A 20,487-nucleotide genomic window follows, 5' to 3' on the forward strand; every position below is an offset into this window, starting at 1 on the left:
CAAAAGAAGAAAATAATAAACAATTAGAAAGAAATATACAGAAAGTAGAGGAACACACTGGATCAGACAGGCCAGTCTCTATCTGAGAACATTTACAAACAGGTGTTGTCCAGTCACAGCTCTTATTACAGGCATTTTTATTTTTGAAAAAAAAAGCTTCTTCATTGCAACAAGTTAATGCCTCTGCAAATGTGAGTTTTAATGCAGAAATCGAGTGTGCAAAAATGCAATGGTTCTGCTCACTCGCCCACCTCCCAACAAAAAAAATCTCGGTGGTGTGCGTGTAATGTTTTTTTTCTTGCAGAGCCAGCAGTGTTTGTAATGGAAGGCAAAAGATTGCTTCTTTCCTCTGCCTGTACCCTGGCTTCCAGCAGTTGGCGCATTTGGAGCCTGCCCTTTGTGCAGAGGGAGGGAGGGAGGAGAGGGAAGGCTGTTCCTTTAGAGGCGCTGGGGGCTGCACTGAGCATGCCTGGTCAGCTGCCCGCTCTCACACACCAAGCTGCTTCGCATTCGAGTCATACCAAGCATATCCTGCATGTCTGTGCAGTCAACTTGCAGCGGGCTGTGAGGGAGGAGCAGGAGGAGGAATTGTGAGCTGGCGTGTTGTCTCTGTCACAATTCAGCCTTCTTCACCATGAACTCAAGAGTTTCTTCCCTGTGAGGAGAGGGGATTGGAAGCAAGTCTCCTTTCGTTTTTAAAACAAAACCCTCTCCCCACTCGGTTTTCTAGGAAGGTACAACTTTAAAAAAATATATATTTCTGAAAGGCTGGGGCCTTCAGCTTTGAAGAGAGAGAGAGAGAGAGAAAGGGAAAGAAAAAGAAAAGGAGAGAGGGGGAGGAGGGAAACAAACACAGCCAGGACAGAGCTAGTTTGAAGTGGACCTGGTGAAGCAAACAGCTGGTCTTTTTGCTATCTAGTAAATGCTACTTAAGAAAATGGACTTGTTGAACTATCAGTACTTGGACAAGATGAGTAACAATATTGGCATCCTCTGCTTTGAAGGTAAAAACATGAATCGCATCTTGTTTCAGTCTTTGTTGTTTTTGATTTGAATGCATTGTTGTCAGTTTTTGCCTGACTTGGAACTTTATTTTCCCCCCCAGTTCTAGGATATTAATTATTTTGATTCTGTTTGGTGTTCATATTTAGTATAAGTTTTTTTTTTAAAATAATCGTCGATTTTTTTTCCCTCTCTTGTGTTGATTAATGTTGATTTTACCGGTGAGAAAGCTGTGTTCAGTCCAGGCCGGGCCCCTGAGAGATTGCAGCCATGCTAACTAACAAAGAGTGCTTGCTGCTGTCTGAGGAGCCATGTTGTACTTCCACAGTCTGACTCTTTGTTTAGCTTATCATTTCCTGTGTTGTTCTGAGAAAGTTCTGACATTGAAGGATGCCTCTCTTCTCTCCCAACATTGGAAGAGATGGTCGTCGAGCCAAAAATAAATCGATTTACCCAGTGGTCCTGTTTTTTTTTGATAGGGTATAAAAGATTTTGTAGTACGTGTTTTGTATTACTCTGGGGAGTTCGCTTACGATTTGAGATGATCCACAATGTAACTGTTGGGCTCCTTGTGTTATTAAGTTGCCTCTACGTGCTGTTAAAAGCAGTGGTAATGGGTTGATTTTGCAGCCTTAAGCAGCACTGGTTTAAAACTGTTTGGCACAAGTGGTGTATAAACCACATTTGATACAGTACTATCCACGCTTGCGTTACCAAATCAGTTCAAGCTGTATGTTTTTGGACTTCATTCATTAAAAATATAAAGCAAGCTTAATTGATAAAGCATGTCTGAGCATTTGACCTGTAGATTCAGATAATATAGCAAATGTTTAAGCAGCCTTCTGGTTCCATTTTCAAGCAGCAATAGTTAAATAATTACTACAGAAACAGCCTGAACGCAAATAAAAAACTTGAGTAAAGAACAAAGGAAAGCACGTCTATTTTAAATGATTCACTCCCAGATAACACTTTCAACCCGTTCAAAAAGTTTGATTCCTTCCTTAGGTGCATTTTACTAATCATTTATCGAAAACACTGTAATTTTCTGTGGGTGCAGTGGATGATCTAATGGAGGCAAACAATTTCATAATTTTCTATAGGCTTTTCTTTTGATTTGAATTTATCAGCCTTGATTTTACTCCGTGTTTTTTCCCCCCCATGAAATACAATGGAAGGTTTAGGGATTTTCCACAAACAAGTAACGTGCCTATAGTTCTCTGTGAGTGTTTATTGTGAACACATATGAGATCAGTCATGCTCAATCTGCATAAGTGATTTATTTTTTATCAATAAACAGAATCTTCCTTTAAAATGCTTTCGTGTGAATCGACATGGTGGAGAATATCAAATTAATTTTGCTGCAGCCTATTTTCTCATTTTTATTTTTATTCCTTTGTTACCATTGGCAGTCACATTGTGGTTTTAATAATGTTGAGGCTTGTATTCGGGTTAAAATTGTTAGTTTGGATAGTTCACTGTCACACACTGATGCCAAACAGAATGTAGTTTATGAAAGGTGTTTTTTCAAATTGTTGGAAAAAAGTTGTCTTTCGAGTTTGAATAATGATTAAAGGTGGACGGAATGGTGGGAGGAATTGCGTCATTTATGTGGGTATGGTCTCCATAATCAGATTTTATTCTTGAATGTTTTGTTGAAGTTTTGGGGCTTTTTGTTGATGATCAGCTACTGTGTTAGCAGCTGTTTTGACCTGCAAGCAATCTCTTTGAGCAAACATTAACTCAGTAACATTAATGGCAATGCCACAGGTCACTTTGTTTTGGGCCACATGTAATTGGCATAATTTATCTTCCATATGTTGGTCTCTTCTGCTTGCCACCTTAGCAATGGAATTTGATCAAACATTGGTTATTTTGCGAGATAACATTCAGACTATCATTGTTGTTCACAACAGAAAAATATTTTTCAAAGAGGGATTTTAAATTGTAATTTTTAAGTGCCTTGATTTAAATTACAGTTGTGCATGAACATGTTCTATGAAAGTTCTGATTATGGTACTGTTGTTTTATTGAACCTTGTTTTGAAATAATTGTATAATGGCAAATATGTAATTGTAAAAAGTTCATCTGCAGTTTTGGTTATTGTAATACTTTGTGCTTTTAGATGTACAAATTCTTTTTTTTTTTTTAATTTATGTTACTGACATTACATTCCTCAAAGTCCAGGATTTCTTGTTGACTGGGAAAGACCAAGGCACTGTTGATAGTGGTGTACTTAAAATGGTCAAATAAAGGTTTTACTAATGAACTAATAAAACAGTTATGCCATGTTGATGGAACCAACGTCCCTTTTGGGAAATCATGTCTGGTACCCGGGTTTCAGTGTTGTGTGTGTATTGAGAAAGCAAGCACTCAAGGCCCATTACTAAAACTAAACCAGTAGCTCAGGGGTGAAAAGGCTATGTACTAGAACCATTCTGTACCAGCTGCCTGCACTGCTGCACCGTGTCAAATGACAGGCACTCGATACTTGGTGAATTTTGAGCTTCAACATCTGCATCTCACCCCCTCCCCCCTCACCTACCCCCATTCCCTCCCTGTGGAAATGGTTTTCTTTGAGCTCAGTGTAATGCAAATGGAGTTTGTAAAAAAATGAAGCAAAAATGGCACCCTATTGGCGAGGGCAACAACTTTCAGTCGAGGTTACCCAATTGTTTAGTGTGGGTGTCCAGATGGCTAAAACAGCAGGAGGTGTTCTCTTGTGAAGATCTGCTCCTTCTGCCCTTGACCTTGAACTCTGGTAACTAGGATGGACAAACTGAGCAGTAAATTGAATTTTGGAAACTGATTTTAAGGTGTTTTGTAAATTTGCAACCAAGCTGGAACTCGAATGTGAAAGGTATGCTACCTGCATGATAATAATTTGCGTTCTGATTCAAGCGAAGGTGATTTTTTGGAAGCGATTCAGTTCATCAGTTGAAAGCTATTGTGATGGGAGAAGAAAAGGAGTTTGGCTGAATAGAAATTTAGTGCAAAGGGGTAAAAATGATGAACCTTGTGAGTAATTCGATAGCTGCTGGAAAGGGGCGTGAGAGACTCCCTTTAAAGATGGTCCAAAAATACAGAGAAACATCTGTAACTGGAGATCTGGGCTACATTATAATGCCATAAACAGTTTTCTGTTGGAGACTTGGGAAAAATTGCCTTTATTTGAATGTTCTGCACTGCAACATTCTGTTTGGCCGCAGACTGCAATATGATTAACCCTTTGTCAGAACCTCCAGCTTTCTCGTGGAAATATATTATTTGTATTTGCCAAACTGGTAGTACTTGATCTGATTTGACTATTCTGCCTGGTGGTGTGATAATACCTTGGATAAATTGTGAGGACGTTTTGAGTCCTTTGTTAGTTTTGGGAGAGGGTCAATATAAAGCTGACAGCTAAATTTCAAGTTACTGTCTGGGTTAACCAGTTGTGTTTCTTGTATGATAGTATTCTGGTATTTTTACAGTTTGTGCTGATGTTATCATTTCTGAACAACACCTTCAGGCACATTTAAGTAGGGTCTGGGCTTGAATCACTAATCCAGATCAGCTCTGAGTCATATAACTATAAAAATGTTAATATAACTTACAATTGGAAAGATAATTGAAAATTAAAATGTTTGTAAACGACATGAACAGAATTGTTGTCTTTGCTGATTAACTAATCATACTTATTACTTAAAGCAGTTTTTTTTCTGATAATTTAATTCAGTGTTGTTTTCTGAAGCAGATTGATTTGACTGTTTTCATGGACTGCTGTAGTACCTGCACTTAAACTGTATCATTAGCTGTAAGGTACTTTGATAATGAATTAGTGAAATATATATATATAGTATTTTTCTTCATGTTAAATGTATGTGGATCACAATGCATGGAATTATTTGAAGTAACTGTATACTTCCATAGTTATTTATTGCATAACTATTTTCTTTTATTTAGCTTTTTAATGCTTTTTTAAAACTTGTTTACTACTCATTATATTTGGCGGGAAGCAAAATCCACTTCAGCCCAAGGAATCCTGTCCAGTAAAACCTGATCTGCAACATTATGCAAACGGACTTGACATCTTTCTGTTCATGACTTCATCTCCTTGCAGACGGATAAATGGAGAGGTCATTTTCAGTGTTATCGGCTGTGATCTGAGCCGTGTTTTTCATATTCCTCAAAGCTGGATCAGATTTATATGAAGCAGACACTGGCAATGCAGAAAGAGGGGGGGGGGGGGAGAGAGACAATAGTGTGCTTTGTTAAACTGCAACTAAAATTAAGACTGAAAATTTGCTCATGCATATGCATAAGCCTCTAGAATTTCCATGTGTTTTCCATGTAAACAATTCATCATTGTATTTTGATTTGCAATCAATTGCAAATATTACGTTGTTCTTTGGCAGCTAAACTAGAATTTGTAGTTTAAATGAGCTTTCTAATCTGATCCCGTTCTAACAATTGAATTTAAATCTGAATTCAGCATTCTAGTTTCCACAGCTGAGACAAGGAAATAGTGACCATCTGGCTACTAAATCCTTAAAATTCTCTAGCAGGTGTCTTTTTTTTTTTGAAAAGGTCACAATGAGAAGAATATCTTAGTGCATTGTCTCTGTATGTTACTTTGTGTTTAAAACATCAATCTTTTTTTCATCATGTGCTGTTGTTCATGATTAAGTTTTGAACCAAACAACCCTTAAATCTCTCCTCTTTGGGGGTTTCTTTAAATCATAGAATGTTACCACCTGGCCATCATGGTCCATATCAGCCAAAGATGCTCATCTCATCAGGCTGATTCCATATCCTAGATTCTTGGATAGACACAAAATGCTGGAGTAATTCAGCGGGACAGGCAGTATCTCTGGAGAGAAGGAATGAGTGACGTTTCAGCTCGAGGCCCTTCTTCTGCCCTCCACAGCCTCCAGCCTATCGTTCCCCAGCCTCACACGGCCCGTTTCTTTAATGACTTCCGCTTTCCGAGCCCCCACTCCCTCATCTTTACTACGGACGCTCAGTCACCCTACACCTTCACCCCCCACCAGGGATTATTGGCGTTATATATTCAGTTGTTCAACCAGGTACTTTAAATGTACAAATAGACAATAGGTGCAGGAGTAGGCCATTCGGCCCTTCATGCCAGCACCGCCATTCAATGTGATAATGGCTGATTGTCCCCAATCAGTACCCCTGTTCCTGCCTTCTCCCCATATCCCCAGACTCCGCTATCATCAAGAGCCCTATCTAGCTCTCTCTTGAAAGTATCCAGAGAATCGGCCTCCACCGCCCTCTGAGGCAGAGAATTCCACAGACTCCCAACTCTCTGTGTGAAAAACACAGATTCTGCCTCCATCACCCTTCCAAGGCAGTGAGTGTGAGACTGTCACCGCTCCCCTCTAATGCTTGTACCAAGTACAAGTGTGCTCCACTACCCCCTCTTCCTGTGTTATGGTGTTTTGGGTTACAGAAATTCAGCCACACGGAATTCTCAACTTGTGTATAGGATACAGAATGAAATTCACGCTTACAGAGTTTGTTTGGGGAGGTGGGAAACAAGTTAAGACTGTATTTATTTTTTGATATGTGTGCAGATGATACTGCTTCAAGATAACACACAATCTCAATATGGGCTGCCTTTTAAAACACAACAGCCCCCTGTAACATGGGGAATGCCTGTACATTAAATCTCTACACCCACGTCTGCAGTTTTAGACTTCTCTTGTTTTAAAACTGTCAAATAATTGGTAGGGTTACTATGTATTTACTTTTGAATACTCAATAAAAATGGTTCAGTATAACATCCATCAGTAAAATTATTCCATGTTGAAATGTCAGTTATATTTCAATAACATATTACGGGGTTTTCTATTTTTAAAATAACTATGCCAAGTGACATTGTCCCTGAATTCCTTTGTGGCAAATTAGTGGTGATTCCAATTCCACGTGGAAAAATAGGTCAGAACATAAAACTTAGCATCTGCAGATATAACTAGTTCTGAAAGAAATCATTTCATAACTCTTTGTTTAAGAAGGAACTGCAGATGTGGAAAATGGAAGGTACACAAAAAAGCTGGAGAAACTCAGCGGGTGCAGCAGCATCTATGGAGCGAAGGAAATAGGCAACGTTTCGGGCCCGAAACGTTGCCTATTTCCTTCGCTCCATAGATGCTGCTGCACCCGCTGAGTTTCTCCAGCTTTTTTGTGTACCTTCCATTTCATAACTCTGTTGGACTTTCAATTTAATATATTAAACAATTTCCCATTGAGCAGAGAGTGAGCTTTGCAAAGAGGCATTGCTTTCCTATAGATCATGGGATATGCTCCTCCTCGGGCAGCTTGTATGCGCTGTGTCCATATTTTTCCACTGCTGTCTGTGGTATCCTTCAAACTTTCATCGTAACTGCGTTTTCTCAAATGCAATCATCTGGAGCTGATTTAGAAAGCTATTAGTGTTTTTTCCCTTCCTTTTCCTGCTGAATGCAGCCAAATTATTGGCACACCTGAGAATGGGATTTGAATGTTATAATAATTTGCAGTGTTGTGGAAGAATCAAAGTGGCCAGAGGTTTGTGTTCAGGAGAGATTCTGCTATACATGATGATAACCGAGGGCTAGTTAGCATTGAACCAAGAATGCAATCTGAACAATCTGCGGGCCAGAGTGCTGCATGTATTTAAACATCCATTTCCCCTGATTGCTTTACTTTTGTAGGCTGGGATATTTGGAAATTATGTTTTTAATATGATTAGGGTATAAATCGTAAACCAGATTGTTTAAGATTTCTAGATGTACACTGCTCAAGGTGCAGGATGAAAGGGTCTCGACCTGAAACGTCACCCATTCCTTCTCTCCAGAGATGCTAAGGATTACGCTTTGATTCGGAGTGAATCGTAACTTTTCAGAACTATTTTATTTTCAAGATATAATTGTCTAGCTTAAGTTATTTCCAAACTTTCAGTGTCCGATTTGCCACTTTGATGGGTCCTGCACGTTATTTTATTTTAGCTTTTTCACATCTGGTGGCGGGTTGAGAACTTCCTTCCTGGGGAGCATAATTAACTTGGCAAGCGTCAGGGTAAAATTCCACCGGGAAGAGGGTGGAAATTCTATACATAGCAGCTCAGCTGGGCAAGAAAATGTATGTAAAATGTTCTCATGCTGCTTCAAAATGAATAAGCCGTCAGGAAAGCAGAATTGGAAACGTATCAAAAAGTTCCCTGGTAATGAGGCTGATGACTCGTTTAAAAAAAAGTCACATGAATATTGTGTGTGTGTGTGTGGAATGCGTAGTATCTGGTTCTACTAGACAAAAACTAAATTAAATGCTTTCAAACTGCTGCTGAAGCCCTTTTTTTTGTCTCGTTTTATCATAGTGTTTCTTGCCAAAAATCATGATGTCATTTTTGGTTGTCATGGTGCGTGGTGAGACTGCAGGACACAACCCAGCCAGCAAAATAGGACATTTGTTTGGTGAACTGCGGTGTGATTTCCCTTCACTGGTTTAACGCAGTGGGGAAAACTACCAACAATAAATCTCTTGAATTTTCAGCTCGTTGCCTTTTAAAAAAAATGTAGTTTGAAGAAGAGGCGTGGGCCTGGTATCAGTCTTGGGCATGTGCACTTAATTTCCCTATCCTCATTCGAGGTGTGTGTGTGTGAGCCTGCTTGGATTCTGTGCTTGTGTAGATGTACTGTAGAACATTTGACAGTCTTCAATAAGCCAGCAAAGTTTAGTTTGGCAAGCTGCTTTTTCCTTTGCTGCAGCTCTGATTGTGTGGAAAGAGAAACACAATTTCCCACAGCACTGGGTAACTTGATGCAGAGATATATTATCCAAAGTAAGAAGGATCATTCCCCTCTTGTGCCCTTTGGGTATGGCCAGTAAGCGAATGAGTAAAATATAATAAACATTTATTTGTAATGTTGGGGTTGATGCAATTATATATATTTTTTAAACTTCTTGTCTAACACCAAAGCATACTTTTATGCTGTTATGTTGTACTAACAACCAGCGTTTGAGAGGAATAAAATCTTTGACTTTAATCTACAGGTGAAGCTGCATTAAGGAGCGACAGTAGGATGCAGTCGATCCCGGCCAACCATCGTACGGGACCGCCACCCATCAGCCCCAACAAGAGGAAGTTCAGTGGAGACCACGGAGATGATGATGTGGAAAGTGAGAATGAACAAGTCTCCAAAACAAGCAGGTTATATGTCCAAGTGTAAGTTTTCTTTGTCCGGCGTCCGTGAGCAGTTAGGCTCCATTGGTTTTAAAGGAGAGAACTGGTTGGAGTGTCCTGAATGGCAAGCAATAGTCTGAGACATGGGATTGGCACGTTTGGTAATGCCTGTCCTTGAGTTCTGTTGTCATTTACAGTATTTTATCTACGTTCGTCTAGTTTTGCTGAGGTAAAAGTTGCAGGAAATCGTCTGGGTCCGAAGAAAACTCCTGACCAAATAGTTTGTTTGCATAAATACTGTCTCTGCAAATATGATTGTCAGTCATGTTCAAAATAAAAAACCTATCAAATTCTCCACTTGTCCCAACCTTTGCGCAGCAGTTGTGCTTCAATCAGTGTAAAGCAAACCTCTTTCTTGGATAGAGTGGAGAGAGGAGCAGGAAGGAGGAAAGGAATAAACCATAATCTTTTTTTCCCCCCCAAATACTAACACTCCCAGTATATCTTTGCACAGTCTGGTTTCTTGGCTTATCATGTTGATAAGGGCAATATTATCGGCAAAAACGTAATGCTGGCCTTCCAATCTGTCACATGGTGGTGCTTGATTCCCTTTTCACTTTAGTTGTACATTTTAGTTTCAGAGATACAGTGTTGAAATAGGCCCTTCGGCCCACAAAGTCCGCACCGACCAGCAATCCCTGCACATTAACACTATCCCTACACTCACCAGGGACAATTTTACATTTAATATCAAGCCAATTAACCAACAAGTCTGTACGTCTTTGGAGTGTGGGAAGAAACTGAAGATCTCGGAGAAAACTCATGCAGGTCGCGGGGTGAATGTACAAACTCCGTACAGACAAGCCCTCGCGGTCAGGATCGAACCCGGGTCTCTGGCACTGTAAGGCAGTAGTTCTACACGTATGCTGCCCTGACAGTTTGTACTATGGACCTGTATACTCTCCCTACCCTAATAATTTGAGGTATCGTCATTCTAAACTTTGTAGGGGTTTCCTTTACAACGCAAAATATGATCCACTGTACTTTTTCAACATGGTGGCTTGATTTTATTTTTTAGAAGATGCAATTTGATAGCATATCGTTGCCCTTTGACCTCTGCCTCAGGAGAATTGGCAGAAACACCATTATTTTCTGCGGATGATGCCATCTGAATTGGATGCATGCCGAGTATCCAATTTTTGGACTTGGATAGTTCTTGATCTTTTGATAATTGTAAAGCTCTGCCTTAATGTCGCAGTAACAAAGGAGCAATGCCACACAAAATCGACATAGTTTTAGAAGAGAGGCTTGGGTCAAAAGTGGGTTAAGCAATAAACTTGGGCTTGTTGACTCTCTACATATTGGGAAAACAAGATTAGGCAAAAATATTCATGGGCATTTCCTCGGTGTGACACTGTTTTGTGTTGTAGTCAGGTACAACCTCCTCTCGTTTACACCACCCATCCCCATTTTATTACGTTTGTTTATGGTCAGGCCTTAGCTATCATTAGGAAAGTGTTTCCAGATTGTGGTGGGTAATCAGGCAAGCATATATCTTAGAACAAGAATCAGTAGGATTGCATCTGAAAATATTACTTTGACCAGCATAACAGAATTCTGAAGAAAACATTTGTTGTCCTGCTACCAATTACTAAAGTCTGAATGGTGGATCTCCAAAATATGTAAACTGAGGAAACAAAGCTTCCATCCAGCTAATGGGTGGAAACTTCCAGATGTGGACTTTATACACTGCTTGTATTAAGAGAAAGAATGATTCAGAGTATAAATCTGCATGGTGATGCAACGGTCGAGTTGCTGCCTTACAGCGCCAGAAACCCGGCTTCGATCCGGGCTGGGGGTGCTTGTCTCTGCGTAGTTTATAGGTTCTCCGCGTGGGTTTTCTCCGAGAACTTCCGTTTCCTCCCACATTCTAAAGAAGTGCAGGTTTGTAAGTTAATTGGCTTGGTATGAATGTAAAATTAGCGTAGGACGGTGTTAATGCATAGGGATCACTGGTCGGTGCGGAAGGGTCTGTTTTCTCTAAACCTTTAAGTGATGTCCAATAAAAGTTAACTTTCCGAGCTCAGACTAACATTGAAATCTTGTTTTTATTTGCTTCTCCTTTGCTGTTCATTCCATCCCTCTTTCTTACACCCAATCCCTTCCCTTATTTTCGGAGCTAAAACATTTGATGCTTATTTGCTGGAGTTTCCTTTATTTATTTATTTATGGTCCTGGTTACTATGTAGGGCTTTCAAACTCCTTGATCAACCAGGTAGACCAGAAGGAGTTGTATTAGTCTTATCTTGACCTGGCATTGAGGCAATCTATGCATTGATTAAGAAATTAATAAACTTGCTGGTGGCTCAATGGGCAAGTCTATCTTGTGTTATGGCACTGTATTGTTGTGTTCTACAAGCTGAGCTGAATGCTTGCCACTTGTCAGTCTGAAGAAGGGCCTCGACCTATTCCTTTTTTCCTGAGATGCTGTCAGACCCGCCGAGTTACTCCAGCTTTTTGTGTCTATCTTTGGTTTAAACCGGCATCTGGGGTTCCTTCCTACACGCTTGTCAAACTGAATAATGTGTAATTGACATTATGATTGTAGATAAATAAAGGAGAAAAACTAACTCTGGGCTCCACTTCTGGCAACTATACCAGTAAACCCAGGTTGACGCATGTTTTCCAAAGATGTCACCTACGACGTTTTTGCCCCAATAGTTGGCTGATGTAAATTTTATTTATTTATTAGTTATTTATTTCGGACAGAATAAAAGAATAAAAAGCAAATGTGAAACAGCATACGGAAAACAAAACACAAATAGTTATAAAGTGTCATAAACAATATCTATAAATAAATGAAATCATATGTGTCCGAAAAGGAGCAGGAAGAAGCCAAAGCTTATTAATTCCCACCCCTTATTCAACTGCTTGTAATTATCTCATACAAATTTATTTAAATGATAACCAGTTCTCAATGTGACTGCAAAAAGCTTCTGATACCTCATCGTGCTTCATGATGCTAACTGATAATGATTGGGAAAAGATCAATCCTTATTGGAGAAAAGGATTTAGTTGGGCAGAAATAAACAATCAAGTTTTTCCGTGTTGCACAGGGTGCACTGGACTTTGGAAAATAAATATATAATTCTCCCATTCATTGCACGTTCCTGAATCTGTAAATTCAGCTTGTGTAATAGATAAAACTATTTAATTTTAAATTTCCCGTTAAGCAGGTTTCCCACGTGCCTGCCATTTTCCTCTGTCACTCTAGGGAATTGTTCGGAAACCTTGTTGTGCATGTTGTAGTTTCAACCAAGGCTTAAAAAATATTTGATTCGGTTTATAAACTCCTGTTGTAAAATCTGCCAAAGGCTCATGGTGGAAATCGGGCTTGACGATCTGGCAAATCTTGTTCATTTCCACAGTGTGCGTTGAGTTGGTTGATATTATTTGAGATGGTGGTAATCGCATAGAGTTGATTCAGGGAGAGGTTTTGAGAGGATTTGATAGAGGACTTTGTTTCCACCCAGAGGGTGGAAAGCTCTGTTTGAGAAGGTGGTGGAGGTACATATTCTCCCCACAGATGAGAAGCATCTGGACATGGAGTTGGATCGTCAAGGCATAGCAGATTACAGACCAAGAGCTCATCACTGAGATTAGTAGGGAAAAGTACTTAATGGTCAGTATACTGTAGATACAGTGAGCTGAAAGGCCTGCTTCTGCGCTGAAAGACGTTGTGTCCCATGCTGAAAGCAGCAAGTGGGTGGTAGGGATGCAATTAGATTTGGTTCTTTCCAAGGACTAGCTGGAAGGTGTGGCATGTTTGTGGGAGGTGGGGAGAGATTTGTTAGGCTGGTCTTGATTTGGTGACTATTATCAAGACTGCTACTGAGAAACAAATGCTTGTGACTTGTCAAAGATACCACAAATGCTCTGTTTTCTCATTGGGGGATTGTCAATGGCAAGTTACTGCAAGTTATGTTCCATGTGACTTGCGAAGAAGGATCTCGGAATGACACAGACGGCGTTCCGATTTCCCTCGTGGATTGCAAGTGCCCAGGGAGGAAGTGGCTGAGTAATTTAAATAATGCTGTCTCAATCAAAATGCTGCCAAGGGGTTGGAAATAAGTATTTGAAAAAATAAATTGGATTGCTGTAGATGTAGCTGAAGGAATTCCAAGTCCACACTAGTAGATCACGTTATGTACACTTGTCTTTCATTTGACATGGCTTTGTCTGTTGTAAATCATCACCCTTCCAAAAGAACACAAACTATGTGCAAAATTTGAGTGTCACTCCCATAACCTCTGGAGGATGCTTTTTAATGGAGGAAGAAATATAAACAGATATAAACTGCAGTCTCAGGAGGTTATCTGAGCAAATTAGCTGAGCCATTCAGAACCAGGACTCTACCAGATTCAGTCTGCTGTTTTGTGCTGTTCAGTTTAGTTTATTGTCACGTGTACTGAGGTGCAGTGAAAAGCTGTTGTTGCGTGCTAACCAGTCAGCAGAAAGACAATACATGATTACATTCGAGCCATTTACACTGTATAGATACATGATAAGAGAATAACGTTCAGTGCAAGGTAAAGCCAGCAAAGTCTGATCGTCTGAGGGTCACCAAAGAGGTAGATATTAGTTCCGCACTGCTCTCTGGTTGTGGTAGGATGGTTCAGTTGCCTGATAACAGTTGGGGGGGGGGGGAGCTGTCCCTGAAACTGTTTGTGTGCGTTTCCACACTTCTTTACCCTTTGCCTGATGGGAGAGGGGAGAAGAGGAGCAATGAAGGAGGATATTCTTTTGACTGCATGTGGAATGTTAATGTAATATTGGAACCAGTAATGGGCGTGAGCCCTTTTAGTCTATCAATGAATTGTGTCATGATGCAGTTTTGTATGGTGTGTTATTGCGGAATCTCGTTAACGTACTGAACTTGTTTATTGCACGTTGTAGGGCAGAGTAGTGCTGTTCCTTTATGGAGAGGAAGGTTGGGAAACCCCTGCAATCCGAACAACTCAGTTTAGTTCTATAGGGGTGTCAATGACTGTGGTATCTGGGTCTATCCCCTACAGAGGATGATATAGCATGTAAAAACACCTAAATCAATTCTCTAACCCAGTGTCCGTGGTTTCAAACGTGGACTAGTTGTTGATTATGGTGGATATTTAATTCCATTTGCTTTTCACAGTTGTTTTATGAAGTATTTCTACCATAAGATATCAACACATGCCATATTATGAAATGGGATCCAATGGAAATGCTTTGCACATAACAAAGAACTAAGCTCTCAAAGAACTTGTGCTTTGGGTGCTACAAATCAATGTAATTTGTCTTTGCCAATGTCATATTAACACCAACCTAAGCAGCTGCTATAAGGTTTGTCAATGAAAGAACAATGCCATGTACCTATCGCTCAGTAAATTATGCATTGAGATAGACCTTTGCTTTAATTCACACAGATCACACAAGGGATCATATCTAATTGGAGATGCCACTCCTTGGTGGAAAAAATAATCCTGCAGGATGATTTGCAACTTTTTTTCTTAAGTTGAGCAGTTTTTAACTTTTATATATTTTACAATTTCTTTAAGTCACAAATTGTGCTGACCATCTTGGCTCCTCGGCGGGTTTTATAAACATTCTTGCTGTTTTTCACAAGTCTTCAACTACTTTTGTTGAATGTGGCATAAAGGGATGGGGTTAAATAACACTGCTGCAGTTTGATGTTTTGACATTTGGGCCAGCGGAGTAGATTATCTCTGTCCCTCCATAAAATGTAGACTCGGGGAAAGAGTTTGTAACGTGGCTTGTTGTTTGTGCCACATTGGAGTGACTGTGGTGTTTAATTTTATTTAATGAATAGCCATGCCTGTTATATGCCATGTGAATGTGGTTCACCATGCATGGTCCAGTATTTAATTTCCAAGTGGGAGCCTGGAAACTCAACGGTAAGAACTTCAACCACGTCTTTTGTGGGACTCTTACTGTATACTCCAACTTTTTGGTGCCAATAGGTCTGCGTCAAACTCTTGAGGAGCTTTCATCTTGCCTGTAATGCTGTAATGGCCAAAAATAAGATTCAAAACTTTGTAGTATAAAGTACAGCATCAATGAAACAAAATTGAATCCACAATTTTTATTGTGTAGGAAGGAACTGCAGATGCTGGTTTACATCAAAGATAGACACAAAATGCTGGAGTAACCCAGCGGGACAGGCAGCATCTCTAGAGAGAAGGAATTGGTGACGTTTCGGGTCGAGACCATTCTTCAGTCTGAATCCAACACCATTTATTTGTCTACCTACTATGAACTATGCCCAATCGCTGCCAATTCCCTTCAAATCAAGGCGACTATCTGATGCTCTGGTGATGTACAGTAAAATGTTGAGTTGAACTTATGACTAGCATTCAATTTATATTTAACCCTTTTGGTGATGTAATATGTTATTACATTTTTGTAAGATGCTATAATATCAATGCATATTTTTGTTTCCCCTCAACTCATTTTCCAATATTTCCCTTTCCTGCTCCTCTTCCACCTGCATAAACTTTAGTTCTTCAGTGGTTGGCTTTTCAACCAAGTTATAAGCACAAGGGTCTCGACCCGAAATGTCTCCCATTCCTTCTCTCCAGAGATACTGCCTGCCCCATTGAGTTTCCCCAGCATTTTGTGTCTATCTTCATTATAAGCACAAGAATTCCCCCCATTTTAAACTACTGCTGTTCTGCCTCCTTAAGGTGGTAGTCCTCTGTCTCTGAGCATGTAACTGAGAGTGTATTTGGTTAAAAGGCAAAGAATGTTATGCCGTACCAAAGGTAGTTGAGGCAGGGACTATCCCAGCATTTATGAAACAGTTAGACAGGTACATAGATAGGACAGGTTTGGAGGGATATGGGCCAAATGTGGGCAGGTGGGACTAGTGTAGCTGGGACATGTTGCCGTTGTGGGCAAGTTGGGCTGAAGGGCCTGTTTCCACACTGTATCTTTCTATGACTGATTGCTCTGTTTCAGGACGTGACAAACTAAGTATCAAATTAAAGTATCACTCTTGATACTTTAATTCACGAATTTTGAGAGAATTGAGATTGACTAGAGAAGGAAAATACAAAGGGTTGGAAAATTGTTAAAATTTTATTTTATATATATATATATATATATAATTTTTTTAAAATTTTGATTTGTGAAAATACTCCAGAGTCGGGATTATAGTCAATTGCAATATATATTACATTTAAAGTTGTAATTTGCTGGAGATGATCATTGGTACAAGTTAATAAGAGAGTTAGTTGTAACAGGTTTTGTGTGTTCTTATTTTGTTCATTGGGGTGGAAATATGTGCACATTCTTTCTCCCTGCCTATGGCTGTCTCGTACTGGACTGCATAAAGTTGAAACAGATTTCACTTATTCCTGACTAGACAAATTGATCACAACACATTGTCAGCAGAGGCAGCAGGCATTCCTGATCCCTGCGTAGCTCATTCCATGCATTCCTGATCCAGTTAGAATGTGGTGCATAGTCACAAAGCAAATACTGATCTTTTTTAAGTTTTTAGCAGGACTTGGTGGAAAGATAGTAGCTTCTGGTTGACAAGCTGCATTGTGCTTTAAACAGATTCATCGACTTAGTGCGCGAATGGTGTAAAACGACATTGGTGTCTGCTGGTAAAGCAATGATAAATTTTCCGCAATGTAGCAGCCTGGCTAAGCTCAAAGGAAGTGATGTGTTGCTAAACTGAGTTCAAGGGTTCTGCTGCTTGTTCAGATTTTGTAAACCGTGAAGCAGCAGATGATTCCCCATGTGATGTGAAGCCCTGGATTTCTGAGATGCGTGACACCTCTCTTCATTTTCGTTCAGACTTTGCTGTAAACTTCCCACCATTTTCCCGTGGCCATTTGTGACAAATCAAACAGTTTTGCGTGGTGCTTCTTTTTGACTCTCCAGCCCGCTCACTGTGTCTGCCTCTGTGTTGGATCATTGAACAATACTTAATGAGGAAAGTGGACCTTGTCAGATGATTGGTGCTTGAAAGTGGGAGTAGTCAGTAACTTGTTCACAAGCCTGTATGGAATCAGAAAATATTGGTTTATTGCCTAAACTAAAGCAGCAAACACAGGTAGGGAGATGAGTACATTTGAATTGTTTTAAGAAAGGATGTGGGCAATCTGGCAATCGGGAGTTTAAAAAAAAAAAAAAAAATCCATTCACAGCAATCTGTTTCCTTTTATGTTACACTATAGTGTAACAACAAGATTTATTCATTACTTTAAAGTGGATAGTGACATAATGCTTTACACTTCTGGCATTGAAATGAAGAAGAACAATGGAAGTTCATTACTGACTTGGTTCACAAACAGGATGAGGTCTCCATGCTGTTTATCAATTGTACTTAACGAAGAATGTTGTACGGGTAGGATTATGACCACTTACATGCCCAGTTCCTGAAATATTCTATAGGAAGGTTATATTGGAGAATTTGAGAATTAGTTTTAGTTTAGAGATACAGTGTTGGAAGAGGGCCCACCGAGTCCGCACCGTCCAGTGATCCCCGCACACTAACACAAGCCTACCAACACTAGGGATAATTTACACTTATACCACGTATACAAACCCAAGCAAACTAACCTACAAACCAGTACATCTTTGGAGTGTGGGAGTAAACCGAAGATCTTAGGGGAAATGTCACGGGGTGAACGTACAAACTCCGTACAGACAGCGGCCATAGTCTGGATCGAACCCGGGTCTCTGGCGCTGTAAGGCGGCAACTCTAACGCTGCGTCACCGTGCCGCCATTCACTTTTGGTTGTACGCGAGTAGCTCATGTGGTTTACTGACTCTTTTAATTCATTTTGGCATTTGTGATTTCTATTTATCTTCCAGCAATCCATGGTGGTAGGAACAATATTGTAACATTGGAAATGTGCAATGCCAGTGTACACAGTGCAACAAAAGCTGCTTTCTCTCCTGCTCTCCCACTAGGTGATTAAGCTCTGAGCTGCTGGCAGCATCTGAAAACAGATTTGCTAGAGAGGTTGACCAACAAGAAAACTTGGTAAATAGAGAGTGAAGGAGAGTCTTCTGTCCAGGCCCCCAGCGCCACCACCCCCTCCCACCACACTACCACTCCAGCAAGTACAAACCTCACCGTCAAATTGCTCACTGTTGGTGATAGTAAGTGAACTGGAATTTAAAAATAAATACATTTGTAAAAGTGTTCATTGCGGCCATTTTAGGAAATTTCCATTAGGTTCATGGTCCTACGACATAGAATTAAATCCATTTTACCCACCATTTCAGTTGATTCTCACTTAAATATATATAATCTGACCCCACCAGTTCGCTGGGTTAGAAAAAACATCATCTTCAATCCCTTCTCAAATCTCCTACCTCTCACCTTAAACCTGTGCACTCTCATTTTAGAGAGCTCTGAGGAAAGGTTAATTTCTTGCTATTCAGACTGTGCCCCTTATAATTTTAGATATCTCTATCGGGTACTGCTCATCCACCTACCAAGTCTCCTCAAAGTTGCAACACTCCATTTGGGGTAATATTCTGGTGAATGCCTACACCTTCTCCAGTCTAGTCACATCCGTCCCCATATTGGCAACCTGACCTCCATGCATTATTATAGCTTTAGCATAACCAGCATTTTGTATAATTGTAACATAACCTCAATTCTTTTGGATTTTATGCCTGGGTAATAAAAACTAATGCCCCATGGCCACCTTATTTACCTGTGCCACCATTTAAGAGGTCCTTGTACAGCAAGGTTCCTTCAAACTCCCAAGGGCCCTACCATTCATTAGTTACAGAAAGAGAAGTAGGCTTTATCCTTGCCATAAGGCTATATTAAAAAAAATATTTGTTATTTTTGCACAGTCTACCAGCAGAAATTGTACTGGTGGAATTGAGAGAATATTATTTAATTTAGAATTCAGTATGCTGTGAAGATATGACTGTTGTCTTCACATAAACACGCACACGCACAAACACAGACACACACACTCATCACACACACCTGGCTCATTGTGAAGTATGAGTATTTATTTACCGGAGGTGTATAAGTCGTCGTTGTTTCAGAAGCAAGCTGAACCTTGTGTGGGTTGTAAGACATGTTTTTCACAACATCAGCTAAAATGACGTCATGCATCAGACTGTACTCGGAGTCACAATCATGTTCGAATATCTGTATTTAAGATAAAGGAAAACAGAAACACCCTTGCAATTTAATGCCAGTAAAATGAATGGTATATAATTACTTCCAGAGTTCTTTCACTATTTGCAGAATGGTGAGCTTCCACAGAATGCAGCTTTCAGTACAGTTCTGGCTTTTGCATCATATCTTGGCCCATGCTCTGGAGGCTAGTTTGCATAAACTATTGCAAATTTGTGGATGTTAACCAAACCCAGATAACCTGCAGAAAGTTTATATTGTAGGCTTGATTTAGACAAAGGAACAAAAATTGAAATATGACTTTCAAAACAAAACTGTGCTTTTATGCAGTTCTTTGCTGGTAGAGTTCTATTCTCATTTTGTCTTTTTTGCACTTGACCCACTTTAGTTTATTACACATATAACAAGGTTAGAGTTGCTTGGTTGAAGATACCTCTGCTCATTGGATTTTTCCCTTCCTGAATACTATCTTCACCCTATTCTTATATCTGTAGCTACCTGTTTCTTTAACATCTTGCTTTGAAACAGGACGCCAGGAAGAGCTGCAAATGCATAGTTTGTGCTTTTTTAAAGATAAATAATTGTAAATCTCCCACACTCCGATTCTGAATCTCTGTGGGGCCCATTTTCTTTTAGCCTACATGGAATCTAGGTTATATCCCGCCAATTGCTTCATGCTGCTACATACATTTTAACATTAATCAGTATAACTGATAATTATTAAAATTAAATTGTGCGGCACGGTGGCGCAGCGGTAGAGTTGTTGCCTCACAGCGCATGCAACGCTGGACCCCGGCTTCGATCGCGACGACAGGTGCTGTCTATACGGAGTTTGTACGTTCTCCCCGTGACCACGTGGGTTTTCTCCGAGATCTTCGGTTTCCTCCCACACTCCAAAGACGTACAGGTATGTAGGTTAATTGGCTTGGTGTAAATGTAAATTGTCTCCAATGTGTGTAGGATAGTGATAATATGCGGGGATCGCTGGTCGGTGGGCCGAAGGGCCTGTTTCCGCGTTGTATCTCTAAACTAACCTCACTAATAGCAGGGAATCCTCTGTTCTTCAATAATTAAACCATAGACTCTTGCATTGGTCAAAAGTAGGTCAATTGTAAATGATGTTTCTTTTGCTATCCTTTCAGCC

General features: G+C 40.0%; 1 protein-coding gene across 2 annotated transcripts in view; it reads left to right on the plus strand.

Annotated features, from left to right (window-relative positions):
- The window catches only part of vgll4 (vestigial like family member 4), a 145,331-nt gene that overhangs the window by 95,264 nt on the left and 29,580 nt on the right, over nt 1–20,487 (plus strand). Inside the window, exons 1-2 of one of the 2 annotated variants that reach the window (XM_033037245.1) lie at nt 474–1,004; nt 9,037–9,208. In XM_033037245.1, the coding sequence (XP_032893136.1) occupies nt 923–1,004; nt 9,037–9,208 (254 nt within the window). In that variant the 5' untranslated portion in view covers nt 474–922. Of the gene's footprint in view, nt 1–473; nt 1,005–9,036; nt 9,209–20,487 lie in introns of those variants that run through there. The other variant, XM_033037246.1, reaches the window with a different exon arrangement.

Source organism: Amblyraja radiata, chromosome 18, assembly GCF_010909765.2.
Source record: "Amblyraja radiata isolate CabotCenter1 chromosome 18, sAmbRad1.1.pri, whole genome shotgun sequence".
Classification (NCBI taxonomy): Eukaryota; Metazoa; Chordata; class Chondrichthyes; order Rajiformes; family Rajidae; genus Amblyraja; species Amblyraja radiata.